The sequence below is a fragment of the Callorhinus ursinus genome, unplaced genomic scaffold, assembly GCF_003265705.2.
Source record: "Callorhinus ursinus isolate GAN/ISIS: 27379988/994484 unplaced genomic scaffold, GSC_fseal_2.0 scaffold11, whole genome shotgun sequence".
NCBI lineage: Eukaryota > Metazoa > Chordata > Mammalia > Carnivora > Otariidae > Callorhinus > Callorhinus ursinus.
Window position 1 is genome coordinate 40,127,326 of NW_027397073.1, and position 21,084 is coordinate 40,148,409.

Sequence of the window (21,084 nt, forward strand, 5' to 3'; positions counted from 1 at the left end):
CATCCCTAATTTATTTTTAATAGGATTATTTCCCATCCATAATAGAGAACAGCGTACTAAAATACCTAGTGTAAAATCTTATTATAATATCATACAAAATAGTTGAATACAATACTTTCCTAAATAATAGTTAAAGGAAGTCTGTGTAGGAAGAAGATCTCCTTCGATGAAAACTGTCCAAGTATGAATGATACTTAATTTTCCTATATTCACCAGAAGTGAAGTTAAGGCTTAGAATTGGTGTTTGATTATCTAGCTATAACTTTTTTTAAAAATTTTTCTCTAGTGTAACAATGGCACTAGTAGCACTGGATTGCCATAAAGTTGGAACTTTCCCAATTGGAATTCAGTTAAAATTGATTTCATGGATTTCAGCAATATTTTACATTCAATCAATTACACTCTAAAATCTATTTTAATGTGCGTTATTTATACAATATGAATGACTTCTTTGTCAGTGTTAGTATTTGTAGATTCTCCAGAGGGCTTAACCCACTTTCAGCTTTTTTAAAATTTATGTGAGACTGCATGCTAACAAAGTAAAGTAGAAATTTCACTTTATCTAGAGGTTAAAAATAGTAAGTGCTTAGCGTGGATGTTTTGATTTTTCTGTGTAAAGTAGAGCCAGAAAATGTCATTTGTATACTTGGCAGGATAAAGGTAGACTTACTTAGAGTTTTCCTATCTTTTAATTCTTAATTCAAATAGAATACATTTGCGGCAACTTTCATGTATTCTGTCCTTACTGTTTGTGGCATAGTTCTCTTTAGGGTTTAAACCTGATAATTGCAATAGTTGCTAGACTTAGGAACATAACAAAAGCTATAAGGACTTTTTGAGATGAGTTTAAATAATTCAAATGAAAATCAGCAAAGAGGGAGAAGGTAAATAAATACACTTAAAGAGAAGCTCAAAGACTGCTTAATGTGACAAAGCATCATGCATGTGTTTTTGTTAAACGAGAGATGGGAGCCATTTTGGAGTAAACCACATGTAGTGGCCCTGGGTTGTTCCCAGGGACAAGCAGAGGAGAAGCAAAGCTAACTATGATCCTGTGTCTACCAGCCAGAGCAGGTAACATGCTCAGAGAAAGGCAGTGTGCTCATTGCTATGAATGGTTTATTGTGTGATGGAAGGAGTCAGTGGTTCATTCTAGAAGGAGAAGGGAGATGTCATTGAGAGGGGTGTTGTAATTGGGTCTTGCGAGATCGTTCAGTAGGCAGCTGAGGTAGGTGTCAGAGCACGAAGGGTTCTGTGTTTTAAGACCAGAGGGTGGTCTGCTGTGACCAGAGTAGGTGCTTGGTGGGGTGTGTGGGAAGTGAGGCTGGACAGGGAGGTGAGGGGCCTTGAGGGCCGTGTGGGTTCCGTGAATCCCTGGGCATCCATGAGATAGGCCTCAGAGGGAGCAGAGCCCCTGAGCCTATATGCCAAGGGTTGGTTTATGGCCTCTGTGCATATCTGGAGGGTGAGGGTGCACAGTTTTCAAAGAGTTGGGGGCAAAGAAGGCTAAAACAAAAACAAAAACCACTGCTTTAAGCAGATGAATAATGTGCCTAAGATGGTATTCAGAAAGATTATTCTGATGAGAAGTTGAAAAATGGCTGAGAGTGGGGAAATACTAGAATCTGAAAGCCCAGTGAGGAGCTTTCTGAGGAGGCCAAGAGAAATGACAAGAGCATGTGCCGAAACCGTGGCATTGGAGGGAGGACGGGGCACCAAGGAGAAGCTCCAGGGCTGCCATTGGCCGGATATGGTGACCAACTAAGGGATCAGGGTTCATGAGCAGGTTTCTGGCTTGGCACCTGTCACTGAAACAAGTAATGCAGGATAAACATCACATTTGGAGAATGGGGAAGTTAATGTTGGGCCTGTTCTTTTTAGAGCTCAGGAGAGTTGATGTGGGGTCTGAATTTCATCAGAGAGATCCAGGCTGGAAATAGAGGAAGTGAGACAGAATGCTGAGAGTGGGTCCCTGGAGAACACCTGCACTTGCTGGGGGGACGGGGGCATCCGTCTGTAGAAGAAGGGGAACAGTCGGGCAGAGAGGAGTCAGAGAACAGTGTCCCAGAGGCTAACGAGAAGAGAGTTTCCAGGAGAGGGTGTTCTGTCTTGTGACATACCTCAAAGCAGGTGGAAGGAAGACCTGTGAAGAGCCATAGAATTTGGCATGAAGAAAGTGCGGGCCACAGCAAGCACAGTCTCAGTAGAGTAGGATAAGGTAGGGTAGGAGGCAACAGGTACTGTCTGGAGAAGTGACTCAAAGGTGTATAAAAACTAGTCGGTTTAAAAAAAAAGTCCGGTGGGAAAAGGAAGCAGAAGGGGGTGAGGTATCTGGAGGAGGTGAGGGCAAGGGAGGAACTCCTTGGGAAGATGGGGACTTGAGCGAGTTTTAGGCATTACAGAGAGACGAGATGGGAAGTATAAGGGAGCAGGAGGGAAGTATCCACGGAGCCAGATTGTGGAGACACGGACAGGAAACAGAAATATGCTGAGGTCGAGGAATTAGCCTTGGAAAGTAGGAACCGCCTCTCCCCTGAGGCAAGAGTACACTTCATCTGGAGAGGAGGTGGAGAAAGCTAAGGGGGTTCAAGCCTGTTGCTTCTGTGTCCTAATGAAGTGGGAGGCCACATACATATGAGAGATTGACCAAGAAGGACTGAGCAGCATGAAAGGGAGAAGTAGATATTTAAAAAGTTGTTGCAGGGGCGCCTGGGTGGCTCAGATGGTTGAGCGTCTGCCTTCAGCTCGGGTCATGATCCCAGAGTCCTGGGGTCGAGCCCCGCATCGGGCTCCCTGCTCAGCGGGGAACCTGCTTCTCCCTCTCCCTCTGCCTGCTTCTTCCCCTGCTTGTACACTCTCTCTCTGTCAAAAATAAATACAATCTTAAAAATAAATAAATAAATAAAAAGTTGTAGGGAATGAAGAGTGGAGTCAGCTAATCACAAGTTAAAGGTGACTAACTGGTTAGCCAAGAAAGCACCCCCCCACCCTGGGGGGTCAAAATGCACAAATATTGTGACACTTGTTTTTGTTGAGGGATTACTGTGTTCAAGGCAATGTATTAGGTAACTATCACTTATGATGACATTAGTGTATGTGCTTATGTGATTTTCTTTAGTGGTATTTATTGGGTAGAGGATTCAAGCATGGACAGTTATTGATCAGGTGTCAGGAAGGGAGGAGAAGTAAGAGTATTTGTGAGTGAACAGGTGTGGCTTAGTCCATTTGGGCTGCTAAAACAAAAATACCACAGACTGGATGGCTTAAACAGTACGTATCTCATAGTCATGGAGGCCGGAAGTGTAAAGATTAAAGTGCTATAGCAGATGCAGTGTCTGCTGAAGGGCCTGATTCTTGGTTCACAGATGGCCATCTTCTGACTGTGTCCCCACGTGGTGGAAAGGGCGAGGGGTCTCTCTGGAATCTCTTTTCTAAAGCTTCTAATCCTATTTATGAAGGCTTTGTCCTCATGACCTAATCACCTTCCAAAGGCCCTGCCTCCTAGTACCATCATATTGAGGGTTAGGATTTCGAGGGTAGGAATTTTAGAGGACACAAACATTCAGCCTCTTACAAGGGGCTGTGATTGGGTAGGGCTCATGGAGCTGTGTTTCTCTAAGTGTCGTCCGGGGATCATCTATACCAGAATCAGCTTGGGATACTGGTTAAAAAACGTCAGCCTCTAAGCCAAACCCCAGATCCATAGAGAAGGTCAGGTTTCCTGGCTGCAAACCCCAGAATACAATTAGGCTTGATGTAAGGGGAAAGGGAATCTGTGAAGAGATATCGGGCAGTCTTCAAAAAACCTGGGTGGCCCAGAGTTAGGGTTAGAGGCTGAGCAGCCACGATGAGGCCCAGACTCCTGTGAGGCATCTCTTTCACTCAGCAGAGGTCACAGTTTCCACCATGGTGCTCAGGTCTGGAGACCAGAGGTGCCCCTAAAGCTGGAAGCTTCTGCCACTGCTTTTACCAAAAGGTAGTTTTGTAAAGTGCCCACGTCCTCCTGGTGTTCTCTTCTGATTTAAATACTCCTGCTGGTGCAGGTGGTCCTGTGACTGCTCCTGTCTGCTAGAGAGGATGGGAGAGTAGATTCTAGCTTCTTCCTGTGGAAGGCAGGACTTCGTGGTGAGCAGTTCAAGCACTTGAAACGTGTTCCCATAAAGCTGGGTGGCTGCAAACATGATCCAGGGGTGTCTACTGATACAGCAGCTTTGAGAATGGGGCCAGTAACTTTCATTCTAAACAGCCATGCCTGCTGATTCTTAGCCATACCACCAAATTTAGTGAGCTGCTTGATTAGAGGCCAGATAGGTGGGGGAAAGGTGAGGATAGAGCAGAGAGAACTTGAAGCCAGAGCTGACTGGCTTTCAACTCTGACACTGCCCATCATTCTAGGTGACAGTGATGCTTAGGGGGTGAATACAGATCTGGGTTTGTAAGGATGATGGACCGGGAGGAGAGAGTGCCTCCCTGTCAGTAAACAAGGCTGGATATTAGAAGGTGGTATGATTGGGGCGCCTGAGTGGCTCAGTCGGTTAAGCGTCTGCCTCCGGTTCAGGTCGTGATCTCAGGGTCCTGGGATCGAGCCCCGCATCGAGCCCCACATCGGGCTCCCTGCTCCGCGGGAAGCCTGCTTCTCCCTCTCCCACTCCCCCTGTTGTGTTCCCTCTCTCGCTGTGTCTCTGTCAAATAAATAAAATCTTAAAAAAAAAAGGTGGTATGATTAAAAATCATAAACTTCAAAGGGGGTGAATTTATGAAAGAAGGAAGTAAACATTTTTTTGTAAAGTGTAGGTATAAGTCTGCGGAATACCTTCTTTTATCCCTGGCTCCAAGACTGTAGACCTAGGAAAGTGAGCACTTAACACAGTTTGAAAGGAAGAACGCTTATTCATTTGAGGAGTGGGGTGGTATTCTAGAAAAAACACTGAGGTGCGACATATGGAAATTTCTTGGTAATGAAATGGTTCCAGAAAACACATTTGCCATCACAAGAGGAGTATATGACATACCATATTTTCTTTTCTTTCTTTCTTCCTTTTTTTTGACATGCCGTATTTTCTTGATAAGACACACCATTAATTTTATAATGGCTTTTTGGGAACAAGGAAGAAGCAGTACATTAAATGCACACATTGTGGGGTATGTCCCTATGTCAGGATGCTAAAACATAAATGAGTGCATGTGTCAGAGTTGAGGAAATAAGTAATAGTTGTGGATGGTGACACTAGAGGTGGTTGTCAGCTTCTCAACACTTAGGGACTAGAAAAACCATTTGGAAGAGTGATAAAGGCTGTGAGACCTTCAGGGCTGGAACAAAGGCTCACTGGGTGGGTTAGAAGGCAAAGGTGGGGACAAAAAGCAGACTGTTACCTGCAGGTTTCAGTTAATCATTCAGAATCAAGCGGGAGAAAACCATAAGCAAGGGAGGAAATCGGGTGTTAACAACTGTGTGTTGGGGCAGGTTTAGGGGATGAGAACTTGGGCTGGCTGGGTGCTGTTATTTTGGGTCATCTACATGTGGGACACCTTTTGCACAAATGTCTTGTAGGCGCATTTTAGCACCTGATGGAGCCAGCGGGTGGGGACACAGGTAGAAAGGAAGCAGAAGAAAGAGAGGTGAGACAGAATTTGGACACGGCCAGCTTTGCCCCTCCTACCCATTCGTTCATCCATTCGTTCGTTCATTCATCCGTCCGGTGTCCAGGCATTGGTCATGCACGGCTAAAAACCACCCTGTGTTTAGAATACTTAGATTTGGGGGCGCCTGGGTGGCTCAGATGGTTAAGCGTCTGCCGTCGGCTCAGGTCATGATCCTAGGGTCCTGGGATCGAGTCCCGCATCGGGCTCCCTGCTCCTTGGGAGCCTGCTTCTCCCTTTGCTTCTCTCTCTCTCTGTCTCTCTCTCTCCCCCTCTGTCTCTCATGAATAAATAAATAAAATATTAAAAAATATATATGTAAATAAATAAATAAAATCTTTAAAAAAAAAGAATACTTAGATTTGGGGGCGCCTGGGCAGTGTTAAGTGTCTGACACTTGGTTTTAGGTCGTGATCTCAGGGTTGTGAGATTGAGCCCCGCCTCGGGCTCCATGGTCAGTGAGGAGTCTGCTTGAGAATCTCTCCTTCCCCCTCTGCCCCTCGCCTGCTTGCACGCTCTCTCTAAATAAATAAAAAAATTCCGGAAGTTGAGAAGCCTAAGTAATTCCCCATTAGGGGGATTTTTTTTTTTTTTTTTTTTTTTTTTTTTTTGCACCAAAGGCATATCCTAGCTTTATTAAAGGGCCGTGCCACAGAGTCAATATAAAAACACAAAAAGTCCCATCAGTTTAATAACAATAAAAAACCCCAAAAATGGAAAACTGAGGGGGCAGGGAAGAGGCCCCTGGGCCAGGGGCATGGGGAGCCCGGCTCACGGCACCAGGCCTGGCCGCAGGGCCCTCCGGTATTGCTGTTGCTACGAGGTCGGGAGGCAGCGATTGTCCTGTGGGAGCTACCGTTCACCTGGGTCCAGGACCCTTACTTCTTCTGGGGTGTGCTCAACTTCTGCATGCCCCGGATCTTGTCCAGCAGGCCAGAGATGAAGGCCTCAGTGGGTTTGTAACAGTCAACCAGCAGCTCCTTGACCCTGGCAGCCTGGGTATCATCACTCTCCATGTCCAGGAGTTCGTCCACATCAATCTCCAACTCCGGGATCTCCTCTTCCTGGCAGTCGTAGAGGCGAGTGAGCTGCTCCAGGATCCACTCCTCTAGGTTGAGGCGATTCCGTAGCTCCTTGCGGTCGTACTTGACCGTGACCTTCCCTTGGCACCTCACTGGGCCCTCGTCGTCCGCGCCGCCCGGGCCCTCGCCTGCAGCCCCAGGGGGTTTCTAGTGTTGGCTCCAAAGGGGGCAGTGGGGTGACTAGGGACAAGATGACTGATGTAACCAAATAGCCTCGAGCTGTGCAGCCCAGAGGGTCGGGGAGAGAATGTGCTCTCTTGTCATAAAAGTCACTTTTTGACTTTGGAGTGGAATTCATCCTATGGGATATTTCTTCAGGAAATTCAGGTCTTTCTCAACACTGTCATCAGATCGTTGGGCTGTGCCATTTGAAACCCTGAGGGTGAAGTGGTGATAAAAAGCCAGGGTATCCAGAATTAGGCTTTAGATACCAAAAAATAGATAATAGACCCTAAGCCAAGTGAAGTAGTCATGGAAAGCTGTTGATTTATAGGGAAAACAACTCTCTGGCTAGAGATAATATATGCCTTAAATTTTACTTGAAATGTAAGAAAAAATGTAAATATGGGTAATCCATATGTATTGACTATTCTTTTAAGAATTATATTTTAATAGAAAAAGTAATATCCTAAGTAATGTCATGCAATACCTTACAGTGCACACTACCAATTGCCCGTGGTTTGGGCCTGCACACACCTAACGGTCCCCAGGCCCATTTAGGTTTCCAAACTGTGTGGCATTATTGCATGTTTTGCTAATTCAGCATTAAGAGGTTGTAGTGAATGTCGGGTATAACCAATGGTGCAACTAAGTTTTTCTCGCACATAAAGAGTTTGGCGTGCAGGCTTTGTTGCCAGGACTAATGGACTGCTTACACTTGACTTTCATTCTCCACTTGACCCCAGGTGAGGCCCTGCTTTTTTCTTTCTAATCTCAGTTCCGCCTTCCGAACGGTGAAAATCAAGATTTGATGGCACTACTAGATACATTGATATCAGCAAATATATTTATTTTTTGAGCTTTTAATTTCTAATTGGGGAACGAGCACACGTTCTCATTGGAAGAGCTCTGATTAGCACAGGTGCGGTGTGAAGATTGGGGGTTCTCTGTGGAGCTCAGTGGGTCCTTCCTCCCCAGTTGCCCTTGAAATCTCAGCAAATGAAATAAAGGGGGCTAGCCTGGCTGATTGCTTACTTCTCTACAAGGAAAGAGAGATGTGTCCTCTCCTGGTTTCAAAGCACTGGAATTCTTCTTTGAGTGGGACCTGAAGGGGACTTCCAGTATGTAGAGGAGGTGAAAGTAGCTTCAGTGGGTGCAGTGGGGGGAGGACCCCCTGTCCTCCCTGACCACAGACTCACCTTGAGAGGTTTTCTCTCCTGAGGTTTGTTTGGAAACCACATCACCAGTAGCTCATCTGCTCAGTGCCTCTTCCTGGCCATTCTCTGTAATATGCCCCTTTCTCTTCACTTCCTGTGCCTGGGATCTTTGCCCCAGTACTATGTGTTGAGAAGGGGGAGCTGGTGTTTTAAGAATATGCAGATTATGACCTGCTGAATGAGGAGGCACCAGCCACCCACATGGGATTGGCAGGTAACTCCCTCAGCATCCGAGCTCCCACTTTGGGAAAGTGAAACCCAAACCCATGGGGTCGTTTTGACTGAAGTTACAGTTTTAGTACAGCCCCACAAAGGCAGTCGAGTCACAAGATGTGATTACTTACAGATCCCAGAAGCAAGGGGGTGCAGTGAGCTGGGGGAAGGGCAGTCCTGTGTTCCAGGCGGAGTGAGCAGGAGACAGAGCAGGGGAGCCGGCACCTGTCACTTACAGGGTGGTTGGGGCAGAGGTTGCTTCACTTTTTTGTGGGCTTCATTCTAAGTGGTTATTTTAAAAAGTGCCCTGGCAAAAGCAAAGCAGGAATTTATGGCGGAAATCCTAAACTCATGTCCTTATCTAAGTGTCCAGATTCTGGGTGTGAGCAGGGTTATCATACTTTTAAATGCCTAGGAAACAATTCAGAAAAACAGAGTTGTTTTTTCAGAAGAACAATAGTTGTTTTTCTCATCACAATTGACCCTGTGATGCCTAGGCATTAATCTTTAGGGAAAATCATAGGCACTATCTGGACAGTGACGATATTAACCACTGGCAGGGTTTTGGTCACCCAGTGCATGAAATACTTGAGCAAAGCAAAAATCCAGTCAACAATATCAATAGACAAAGAACAATTTGAAATGCTGTCCGTGACCGCCCTCACCATTTGTTGGGGGGGTCCAACCAAGAAAATAAACCAAAGCCTCTGGATAAGGTTAAAGTAGGTATTTGATGAAACACTTGGATGAGATTATGGAATACTTGTACCTGTTGGGCCATCTTTTGTAAATTTGTCTGAAGTTTTCCAGAATTATTAATATACTTGTAGCAGGTGGGGCCCTTTCCAGCACATACAGCTCCTTCCCTGGTCAGTAGGTAACCTAAAATGGAATGGTTATCCGTTATCCGAACTGTCTGTGCTAGAGAATCATGTTGTTGTATCAGGGCTAGTCTTTGGTGTCACAGCCCTGTGTGTTCGGCAGGGCGGCTGACAGGTTGATATTTGTCTTTACTGATTTGTTGTGTGCCCCGTGCAGTGGCACCTAGCCCAGTTCCAGTGAGGGATAGCAGCAGACCTCAGCTCAGGGGCTGGATTCTGCATGGTTTTGACGTGAGGGAGCAGAGAGATGGTTGCGGGGTGTTGTGTTCAGTGATTTGTAAGACTAAAGTACATTGGTATGACTAGACAGGACTCTGGGGGCTGGCATGGAGGCAAATGCCCCGGAGGTTGAGTGAAGAAGTGCACATAGAGAGAGCTATGTATGTGTGACGGCCCCAGCGCACTGTACCCACAGTGGACATGAACTGCTTAATCAGGGAAGCCAAGATAAGTTGGAGGTTCCTCCTGGATGGTTGGGTCTTAAGGCCCAAGACCGTGGGGGTTGTTCTCCTTGGGACAAGGTGGAGATCATACTCATCCATGTGGTGTTGGTGCTTGGGCACATGGAAGATTGCAAAGGGAACTGGGGGGGCTCCTGCCAAGTATCACGTAGTGTGCTGCAAAATGTCCTGCATGAGAGCACTTGAGCAGCATAGAGAGGGGCCAGGCAAAGCCATAGGGGTGCATGGGGGCGGGCCCTTCTGCTAGTCAAATGGGGACAGGGTCGGTAAATGAGCTTGGTAGGGCACTAACTCAGGAAACAGCCTTTGTTGAGCCTGGTAACATGCCTAGCAATTATATTGGCCCTCAAAATGAGCTCCAGTTTCTGCCTATTGTATAAAAATATGAAGACTGTTGGAAGGCTTGAATGGAGGACTATTATGTGTGTCCTAGTGGATAATTAGAGAAATATATGGGTGATTGTCCCCCAGAAGAGAGACAAGCTCTGGGGAACTGCTGGGTCCCTCGGGCAGTGGCCTTAGCAGCTTCCACTTTTAGAGGTCAGAGTATGGGACCCCAGATCCTGCCACCAGGGCTGGGACATTCTAAGTGGTGATGGCGTTTGCCCTCATGGTGGGTTGGCAGTCTTTTGAAGAGCTCACAGCACCTGAGCAAAGGCTTCTGACTTGTATTTGAGTTGTCTCAAGAGTAGAGACCCCTGATCTCCAGAGTTGCCCATACAGAGGGGCCTGCTGGTCATCGTATGTGGGAGGGAGCTTAGTTGAGGAGCCACTCCTCAAGGGAGAGTAAGAGGCTTGGAAGCCTTTATAACTCCTAGGGCCCTCTGTTGGGTTCCTAGCTGAAGGGGCAGAGGGGCCGTTTGCCTTTATTGGCGAACAAGATTTTTGGCCTTCGGGAAAATTATCTTTTTCATGTCTAGCTACAGCATTGATGTGGTCTAATGCCTATAATGCTGCAGTGAATTATAACAATACAGCCTTATAATTGAGGCACGGAGGGGAGCTTTAAGAAGAAACCCAAGCTAGGAGAGGCAGAGCTGCTTTCTCCTTATCCCTGTGGACTCTGGAGGCTTGTGGGGGAGGTCTTTTCCTGAGAATCTCTTCCCTTTTTTGTCTTCATCTCCTGCCTTGGTAGCCCAATTCATTTGGGAGTGCTGTCGCTGTGGTGACAAGTCCGGAGTCTTCTCTAGGGTGTCTCTAATAAAATAGGACTTCAGTACCTTGGGTGGTTTGTTTCGTTTTTTGTACAAATTGTGAATTTGGGGGTCTTTGGCCAATCTGGCCAGGTCAGACATCTCAACTGCTGAAATCAACAGCTCGGAGCCGGTTCCAAAGACCTGTAAGAGCCAATTAGCATCCTTCTCCCCCTCCCCATGGGCAGATTTTTCTAGAAAACCTTGGCATTTCTACCCTGTATAGTTACTTGTCTCTTTCTTTTCACACTGGTGGTTGGACGTTCTGGTTGGAAGGATAGTAATAGGGAGCACCTGGGACGGAGGTTGCCTCTTCCCTGACTCATATGCTGCTACCCCTGTTCTAGGTTATCCCGACCGACCCTCCAGGTGGTCGGGGTTCACCTCCACCAGTGCGACATTAGCTGGTGTGTCCCAAACCTCAAGAAGGGAGCAGCCGCGATGAGGCATATGATATGCCCCACAAGCCATTTGAGCAGGGGTCCTGCAAGTGTCTGGTAGTTTTTCCAGCCTCCTCTGGGAACTGGGGATGAGCTGCTGCCATGTGTTCAGGGGCCCGCCCTTAGTGAGAATTCGTTTTGCTGTACCACGCCACAAGTGGGCTCCTGATACCCCATGCGGCTGGGGGTCCGTTGGCCATAGCAGCCAGGAATGAGGCAGTGTGGGAGGTGTGGCATGACGCCCCATGCAGCGCTGCCTCTGTTGTGTGTCGGGGCTGGCTTTCCAGGCTCCACACCCCAGTCCCGACCATGAACGCCGTAGGCCCAGCAGCCAGCCTCCCCTTGTGGCACTAACCTGAGGGAACTCCCCTTGCTCCTAGGATCTGATAGCCCGCGTCCCCTGTCCCTGCCTGGAGGAAGGAGGCAGAGCCCTGGTGTTCGTGGGTATTAACTCACCTTGGCCCAGTGCTGGGACTTCGCATACCAGTATTGCCAGTTACCTCCAGACCTGACACACAGCAGGGACTTGTTTGGAGACTCATGGGAAATACACCTACCTCAGGTGGGGCCTGCTGGGGGTCGGTTTTGCAGGGGAGTCTGACTTCTACAGCAGCGACAATTCAGGGTGGGGATTTGCGGCAATACCTGGCCGCCGCGGTGCACAGCAGTGCCACAGACTGCCAGCAAGCGGGGGCTCCTTCCAGGGAGATGAGTGGTCTGGGAGAGGAAGTTAGTAAGCCATTTGCAGCTCCGGGGCCTTGTATGGGGATACGCACTGCACCCACAGTCTCGTCCTCATTGCCAGTTACCCAGATTGTGACTTGCTGCCACATGGGGTTGGCAGATAGCTCCCTCGGCATTCGAGCTCCCACTTTGGGGAAGTGAAACCCAAACCCATGGGGTAGTTTTGACTGAAGTTAGTTTCAGTACAGCCCCACAAAGGAAGTCAAGTCACAAGATGTAATTACTTACAGATCCCAGAAGCAAGGGGTGCAGTGAGCTGGAGGAAGGGCAGTCCCGTGTTCCAGGCGGAGTGAGCAGGAGACAGAGCAGGGGAGCCGGCACCTGTCACTTACAGGGTGGCTGGGACAGAGGTCGCTTCACTTTTTTGTGGCCTTAACTGTAAGTGATTATTTAAAAAGGTGCCATGGGAAAAGCAAAGCAGGAACTTATGGCAGGAATCCTAAAGTCACGTCCTTGTCTAAATGTTGGGACTCTGGGTAGGTGTGAGTAGGATTATCATACTTTGAAATGCCTTGGTAGCAACTCCGAAAAACAGAGTTGTTTGTCCCATCACACTCCGCCCCACCCCACTAAATTCATGTTTCTTTTTCTTCTCTCTCTGATCACACTTTCAGTGTTCCCAGTGTGGCAGTCCTGTCTTGGAGACCTGTCCCCTCCCCCCACAAAAGTAATGTTGCTGTGACCCCTGGCATGACAATGTCATGCCACTGGGTCGTCTTTGGCCTTCAGCCAGTAAGAGATTGGGATTTCAGAGGAAAGAGCAATTAAAAAAAAAAAAAGCCACATGGGAAGGCTGCTGAGGGACTCGGAGGAATGTGCGTGGTGGGGCAGTTGGAAGGGAAGTGAACTCTGGGTGCCTCGAGCATTAGAGAAAGTGGTGGCCACTGGAGGCCCTCCCCAGCGAGGAGAGAGAGAGAAGGCTTGCCTAATTTGCCAGTGCATGCGTGTTTGAGATGAGAGCTAACCTAAATGAGACTGGAGAGAGCTGCTGACCATGATGATTGCCGCTGGACCAGGTCCTGTCAAGCTGGAAAATAGGCAAAGAAATCGGTGTCATGGTGCATGAAAAATCCCAGCTTCGGTGACTTCTGTAAACTGCCTATAATTTAGCCTAATGACTATCATTTTAGCAATCACACATACCATTAAGTTCATCAGATTTATTTGTGTGAATTTTATTTGATTACAGTGGTAGATTCTGTTTTTGTCAGCGGAGTCCGTACTTAGGCTGATCAGTCTCACGTCGTGACCTGCCCTTTCTCTGCAAGTTCATAGGTTACTCTTTCCTTTAGGTGAATCTTGTCATAAGAAAGGTTGGGTATTTGGTTGTAAAAGACCACAGACATTGTCAGGAGAACTGGCAGACATGAGAAGATTGCACATTTTTTCCCAACTTACCCTTTGAAATGTAGACATTTGTATTTTGAAATACTTCTCTCTGGCATGCCTCAGTGCTTAGTGGAAGCTGGTGGTATTCCGGCCTACTTGGGAAGAAGGGAGGGTTGGAAGGAGAGGCAGCTGTGAAGCCTTAGAATATAGAACAACAGGAGGAAGGGAAAAGGCTCTCTCCAAGAGGAGCTGAGGATTTTATATGTGGAATCAGGGCCACAATCAGGCTCAGAGGACTTGAAGTGGGAAACCTCATTTCTTGGTACATATTTCATGAGATGAAGAGTAAGACAGAACTTAGTTCTGTTAACTTCTTAGTTCTGTTTTTGATTGAGTGAATGGGAATGCCTTTCCATCCAAGCGTCATTCCTATTCAGTGGTATACAACAGAGAAGCTACTAGTAAAAACACCTCCAGGAATATATTTGTTAATTCAGAGAGCGAATGCCTAGTAGACCAGGAATATCTTAAAAGCCTATAGTTTTCTAGTTTTGCATATCAAGGGGATACTGGGTAGGTGCTAAAAATATAAATTTATTGAGTTGTGTTTGCAAATTCTCTCAAGAAATGTGAGTGAAGTAGAGGAGAGTAATAATAGCTAAGGTCTGTTGAGTGCGTACCTTTGTGGCTGGCGCTGTGCTTGATCCTTCACATGTGCTATTTCATCTGGTGGATGTCACCACATGGGAGGCGGGTATCACCATTTGCTTTTACAGAGAAGGAGGCTGAGGCACAGAGTTCAGTCATGTCCCTAGTGCACAGGACGTAGGATTCGGTGGCTCCCTGCCAGTCTCACTGCTTAATTAACTCCTACGTGCTGTGCTCTCGTGCTGCCTATGTTGATTATGTTGAAATTAAGAGTAGTTTTAAAAGACTTGAATAAGTTGTAAAATTACAATAATAAGCTAATTTGTAATGACATGCAAACATTTCCCAAAGAATAGTAAAATATTCACTGTAGTACTCAGAGCAAAAGATTTCAACAATTTGATTTACTTTGGCTGATTTACCAAAGAGAGTGGAGTGATGGTATAATGTATCATCCAGACTACAACCAAAAGGGGGTGATACTAACAATTACGTGGTGATAAGAGGAATAAACTGTACTGTCCTGGCAGCTAAGTTATGCCATCACCCTACTGACTGCTGTTTGTCTTGCTTCATATTAAAACAGTTCTTCACGTGTTTGACCTTCTAGGGGGATTCCTCAATGTCAATGTAAGTGAAATCAGTTTTGATGAAATTCATCAACTCTTCTCCAAGGATTTAGATATTGAGCCAGGAGGTCACTGGAGGCCTAAAGACTGTAAACCCAGATGGAAGGTGAGGTAAATTTTTTCATAAGTAATGTAATTGTTACTATGCGTCTGAGTGAGGAAAAGTGTGCTTGATTCAGAATATACAGTGAAATGTATTTGTCTCTTGAAAATGTAAGACCTCAGAAGTTTTGTGTTTAATGTGTAGGTATTCACAGTTCAAGTATGATTTAATAGTGTTACTTGTGAAGACTTTAAGCATACCTATGTGTTTACAAAATATGCGTTCATGTGCTGTCTCTTGGAGATCCTGCTAATAAATAACCTCATTTGAGATTGGCTTGGAAAACAGATTTTTTTCCCCCTGTTTTCCCGTTTCCCTCTTTCTCTGTTCGTGCTGCTATCCCTAATGATTACTGTCACCCGCCGGCCTAGCCCCACCAAGTCCTGGAACCATGATTTCCAGGTGGGGCTCACATTGGCTTTCCTCAAAGCCCCAGAATCTTAAAAGAGGTGGCTCAGAGTTCCCTGTGGGACACAAAAAGGAAAACTTTGGGTCCTTCTCCTCTGTTTCAGAAGGCAGAGCACTAGCTTTTTATCTTTTTGACACATGTCAGAGTTTTAATTAATGTTTTGTTTGAAAAACTAGAATGGAATGGGTCTGCCTCTGCTGCTTAAAATAAATTGAAAACCATGATTTAAATCAGAGTTGCTCACAGTACTGTGAAATTGGCTAGTGAGTGCATATTCCTGTAAGGTGGTTATGTTTGAGGAGGAAGTAGCATTCACATAATTCAAGTGAAAAGTACATACGATTAAATCAAACGTTCTGTCCTCAAGGATTGTGATATAGCCTTAATTTGGGAAGAGTTTTCAATTCCTCTCTTCAGTATTAGTATTTTTCTAAAATATTTGTCTTTTCCTACACAAAAATCACTGCTGAGAAGAATTTAGATAAAAGCCCTCTGACTTAATTGGCCTTGAACTCTTTGTGTTTGGGGGAGTGTGTTATTTGTATCTGCATCCCTAACGCAGAGCATATTATCTTGTCTAAAGTAAGCACTAAACCCAGTTTTGTTTAACTGAGGTTATGAGGTAAATAAATGCCTTGTGACAAATTATTAAATAAATGTGGGGTTTTTTTGCCTCAAACAAGTTGTAAGGCTGCTTAAATGGATTCCAGTACAAATTTTGGCAAATACATTTATTTTACAGTTGTCTGGTCTGATTCTATTAATAAGTGAATCTTCATATTTCATGATTGATTTTTCTCACACTTGTAGATAAAATAGGGCCTAATTTACACAGTTCTACCTTTAAAAAATGTCCTAGGCAAATAAATGATTTTTCTTACTTGGGTGATGAGTGTGTATATTGAATGCTAATGGGAGAATAAAAGCATAATCCATCACAACAGCTGTGGGGTAGCGTTGGAGCCTGGCCCTCAGAAGTATTTACGTGGGGTACAGTATACTGCTCAGGTGCGCACGGTGTGGTAATATGAAATAATTCGGGATTGAAAAAATTAAGTATTCTTGTTCTTTCTTAATTGGTCTATATCAGACACTGGATTTTAAGTTTTATGGTTTGTTTTCTTCTTCTCATTTTCTGGGAGAAAGGTGTATCACACACAGAAGTAGTTCCTGTTTAAAGATTTTAGTAGACCGTAAACTGCATGTGAATGACTAAGTAACAGTATTGGAAGTGGAGTTCCCAGGAGAAAGCTAATTCAAGGATCTAAAAATAAGCTTATTTTATTTAGGAACCATATGGTAATGCTGCTCTTATTGCAACTTGACACAAGCCCTTCTCAGAATACAGTTTCTAGTTCTGAGCTATGCAGCTAAAGGTAGGAGAGGAAATTTGGACATCATTCAGAGGTGACTTGAACTTGCCATATTTAACTCATTAAGTAAGGACTCTTCCCCTCCTCCCCCTGCCCCCAGCCTGTTTACATTCTCCTAATGTCCCATTCCAGTCTTGGAACAGAGCTGAGTGAGAGGGAGAGAAACATGTTATGTTAAACATGTGCTACCCACTTGATTCTTATTATTTGAGGTTCTTTTTTTTTAAAAAAAAAAATACCACTGAGTTCACTGATGGCCAATTAATTGGAATTGAGATCTTCTAAATCTAGTGATTTCAGCAATTCTCAGGTATTTTTCAAACTGGAGGTTCAAGTGGAAAATTCAGCCCACCTTGGAGGCCTTATGGAGGTTGGAAAGGGGGGTTGGAAGGGGAAGATGGTGATGCTTTTCCTACCAGTAAAAGTGAAGTGTTCACCTGTGACATTGCCTTTCCATTCTGGGGGTTGGGGTGGGGAGGGTCTGAACCTCTTCTGTCTAAAACCTAAAGGCTTAAAGAACCAGGCAGCCACCCGTGGCGCGTGTCTGCTCAGAGGTGGGGGGGTTCTGTTTCTCATCCGCGATGGCTCAGAGATGAGTCTTAGCTACCTGTGCAGAACCACCCAGGGTGTTTGGTAAAAATGACGATTCTTGAACGTAGTGCTCAGACATTCCGATGCTATTGGTGGGAAGGGACAAGAACCTGCCTTTTTTATCAAGTGCCTCCTGTTTGAGAAGCTTCCGTAGACACTGGAAGTGGGGTGGCTGAGGAAGAGGGAGCTGGGAACCCTGCAGGAGGATGAGAGCACAGCGGCTTCTGCTGTGTACGTCCTTGGCAGTGGCAGAGACCAGTGCGCCCTGGCTGGAGGCAGAGTGTGACGTCGGGTCGCTTAGGGACACCGGAGCTGCTGGTGTGCTTGAAGTTTGAAAGTAGGACACATACTTGCTGGGGAAAATGTATGTAGTAAACACTTCTTGCTCATCTCCTCATGGTGAGTATAAGAGAAAATAAGCAAGTGAGAAAAATAGGTGCATAAATTCAGTAAGATTAGTGGTTTAAAGTGAGTACAAATTGAATGGGATAATTTTGCTTGAATAGGAGGTGGTGAGGAGAGATTCATGAAGATGAAGTGTTATTTTGCAAAAGATAATGACCAGATGTTGTGTGTCTCCCCTGGAAGTGCATCAACAAGAGAGTGGCTCAAACAGCAAATTAGGGTACACATAAGAAATGTCCTGAAATAGAGGTTATTAACCCTCGAAATAGATTATTGCAGAACACTGAGATCTTCATTTTATAGATAATAAATTGTAAACTGTTAAGAATGTCATTCCACAGCCACAAGAAGGGACATGCCAGATGAATTTTTACAATACTGTTGAGCTTTATTTTAATAAAAACTTTGCTTTAGGCATAGTCAAAATATTTGATAGCCGTTTCATTAAAATATGGACATTTATTTGCTATTAAGACAACAGTTTAGTTTATTTTCAATTTGCCAAGACACTGGTAATTTCTTTTCTAATATTCTCAGTTTCTTTATAAGATTAAGAAAGAAAACCAGCTCTTGATATTTTAAATGCTTCATTGAACAAATGACTGAATTAGGGACTATGACTTTGTCTTTGTTTATTCTTATATGTTCAACTCATCACTCACCGTAATTGTATTTAATTAATATGGACTCAGCAGCCGTTTAATAGCTTCTTTCCTTAAATATCTATAATTCTCCTTAACTGCTTTTATGGCCCATTTACATTATGTCCTAGGTGGCTAACTTGTGGCCAAATTCAAAATGAGGAAGGGCAAGCTTGATGCTTATTCCTGCAGAAGTTATCACGTTGTTCGCTTCAGATAAGGCCGGTGGTAGGAATCTGTTCTCGCCATCTGACTCCCTTCTCTCCTTTGACTTTTTGTAGCAGTTTGCTCTCCTAAGAGTGAACCTAGGGGTCCCTAATGGGTTTGGGAGTGGTATTGATTTGGGGATAGTATGGCTGCATCAGCAGTGGACACTGACTCCCACCAGCAGGTCCCCAGTCACTGGGAGGGTGGAAGCGGCTCTTAGATGTGGGGTAGCTGTGCTCTGGGAGCCTCTCAGTTCAAGAGGTGCCTTATGGGAGAGTCAGACGGGAATGGGATCCAGAGTGGGGCTGGCAGAGGCACCAGAGCCAGCCTCTGAGTTCCTACCAACAGACTGAATATGAAACAGCGTGACCGTGAGGAGAACAGTGTCGTAGGGGCCCTTGTGCCTTCCTGCTACCTCATCAACATTTAAGGGAAAATTAGGGGTGGCGTTTCTAGATTAGACATTCTCAGTTTTGCTAAACTATCTTTTGTGGGGTTTTTAAAATAAAACTATTTTAATAACTGAAAAATTTCTCTCATTTATGATCCTGGTAATGTAAAATACACAAGTAAATGCTACTGTTTTCTGTTGACTATATCTAATGTCATGTCCTGATTTTACAAAGAGGATTAGGTCCTAAACCTACGCCCTTTCAATTATTTGCACTTATTCACTGGTAAAAATTATTTGATTAAGTGAAATTTCAGGAAGTCCCAGATTTAATGTTCCTACAAGATTTTCTGTTATGACCAGGTTGACTGTATTTTAAAATTGGAATATAGAGTGACACATTGACATTGTAATTTAAGTATATTTTGACTGTTCTTTGAAAATCCAGTGATTTGGGGATTTATAATCTGTATAAAACATTTAATTTCAACTTGTATTAGAAAACTCACAATTACAATAAACCCAGCTTAGCTCAGAAATTGCTAAGAAAAGTCATGTTTAGAAAACATTTCATCTTTTTAAAGGGCAAAATCTAAATTGTAGGGCAACTTAGCTTGTATGACGAAGTTTGGATCCAGGAAATAGAGGATTTGAATATGTGGTGACTGATAATATTCATTTATTCTTAATTTATATGAACACATTTTACATAGATGTGTTTTAATCTTGGTTTTCAGAGTCCCAATACATTTTTTTTCCTATTAGAAGAAATATTGATTTACTGAGAAACCATTTAATGTCCATATATGTGTTTTTTCTTTTGTTCTTTAGATTATGTAAGAAACACATTTCTTTGGCTGTTTATAAAGGATAAATTTCTCTTTTTGCTGATGCTTACAGTACTTTTTTTGTTAAGCTTAACATTTTAATGTAATTTTATTATCAATTTCATTTTAAACTCAGTATTATCCTACCACTGAAATAAACATATATCAAAAATTTAATTGTGCATTTTGATTAAATGAAAGATGTTAATATAATTATGAAACTTCTATGATATAGCCCTTATATTTCTCAAATATAACTCTAGGGCAGATAAGCCACATGTAGGATAATAGATATTCAATTGGAATCTCTTTTAAATTCAGTTGAAAAACCATGAATTTATTATTTATGATCTACTTTAAGACCTAGAAGTTACTCTTGACACATCCCTTCCCCTGATTTCTATCCAATTCACAAACCAGTGCTGTTAATTTACTTCTTAAATGTTTCAAAAATTCATGTCCGGGCGCCTGGGTGGCTCAGTTGGTTGGGCGACTGCCTTCGGCTCAGGTCATGATCCTGGAGTCCCAGGATCAAGTCCCGCATCGGGCTCCCTGCTCGGCGGGGAGTCTGCTTCTCCCTCTGACCCTCCCCCCTCTCATGCTCTCTCTCCCAATTCTCTCTCTCTCTCTCAAATAAATAAATAAAATCTTAAAAAAAAAAAATCATGTACCTCTCTTCTTCTCCACCCTCCCCTCAGTTCTAACTACCATTGCCTCTTGACTAATTGCGTTAATGTCCTAACCAGCTCCTTGAATCTGTTTTGGGGTTTCTCCAGTCTACTCTCCATGGTAGTCTTTGCCCATCCCCAAATGGGATTTTATCACTCTTAATGAATCTTTCCAAGATTTCCCATGGTATTGCTAGAATAAAGACCGTAATCTAAGGAGTGGCCCTCAGAGCCCACATATACCTCCCCAGGTTCACAAGACCCTAAGTGGCACAAAGGCAAGGGCCATGTCTGTGTTTTCTCACTGTTGATCTCTGGTGAGAAAAATCCATAAAGGTAGGACTTTTAGAAAGCCTTCAGAAATTTTTTTTTTTAAAGATTTTATTTATTTATTTGACAGAGACACAGCAAGAGAGGGAACACAAGCAGGGGGAGTGGGAGAGGGAGAAGCAGGCTTCCCGCGGAGCAGGGAGCCCGATGTGGGGCTCGAACCCAGGACCCTGGGATCATGACCTGAGCCGAAGGCAGATGTTCAACAACTGAGCCACCCAGGCACCCTTAAACCTTCAGAAATTTTTAAGGATCAGTTTTTATCTTTACCCCTAGGGCTTGCTGCTCTATTTATTTACATATGTGACTATTTTGTTTTTAAAGGTGGCAGTTCTCATTCCTTTCCGTAATCGCCATGAACATCTTCCAATTTTTTTCTTGCATCTGATTCCAATGCTCCAGAAGCAGAGGCTTGAATTTGCCTTTTATGTCATTGAACAGGTGAGAATATTTTTCTTTTTAATTAAAAAAATTTTTTTTTAATTTTATCTTTTTTAGAGCGA

General features: G+C 44.4%; 1 protein-coding gene across 11 annotated transcripts in view; it reads left to right on the forward strand.

Annotated features, from left to right (window-relative positions):
• B4GALT6 (beta-1,4-galactosyltransferase 6) overlaps nucleotides 1-21,084 on the forward strand; it is an 89,141-nt gene that overhangs the window by 31,618 nt on the left and 36,439 nt on the right. For 10 of the 11 annotated variants that reach the window (XR_003211077.2, XR_012380057.1, XR_012380056.1 and 7 more), the window contains exons 4-5: nucleotides 14,618-14,742; nucleotides 20,906-21,022. Coding sequence is in view for 2 of the 11 variants with exons in the window: in XM_025886397.2 (XP_025742182.1) it covers nucleotides 14,618-14,742; nucleotides 20,906-21,022 (242 nt within the window). In the remaining 9 variants the exon portion in view is untranslated. The remainder of the gene's footprint in view (nucleotides 1-14,617; nucleotides 14,743-20,905; nucleotides 21,023-21,084) is intronic. The other variant, XM_073898367.1, reaches the window with a different exon arrangement.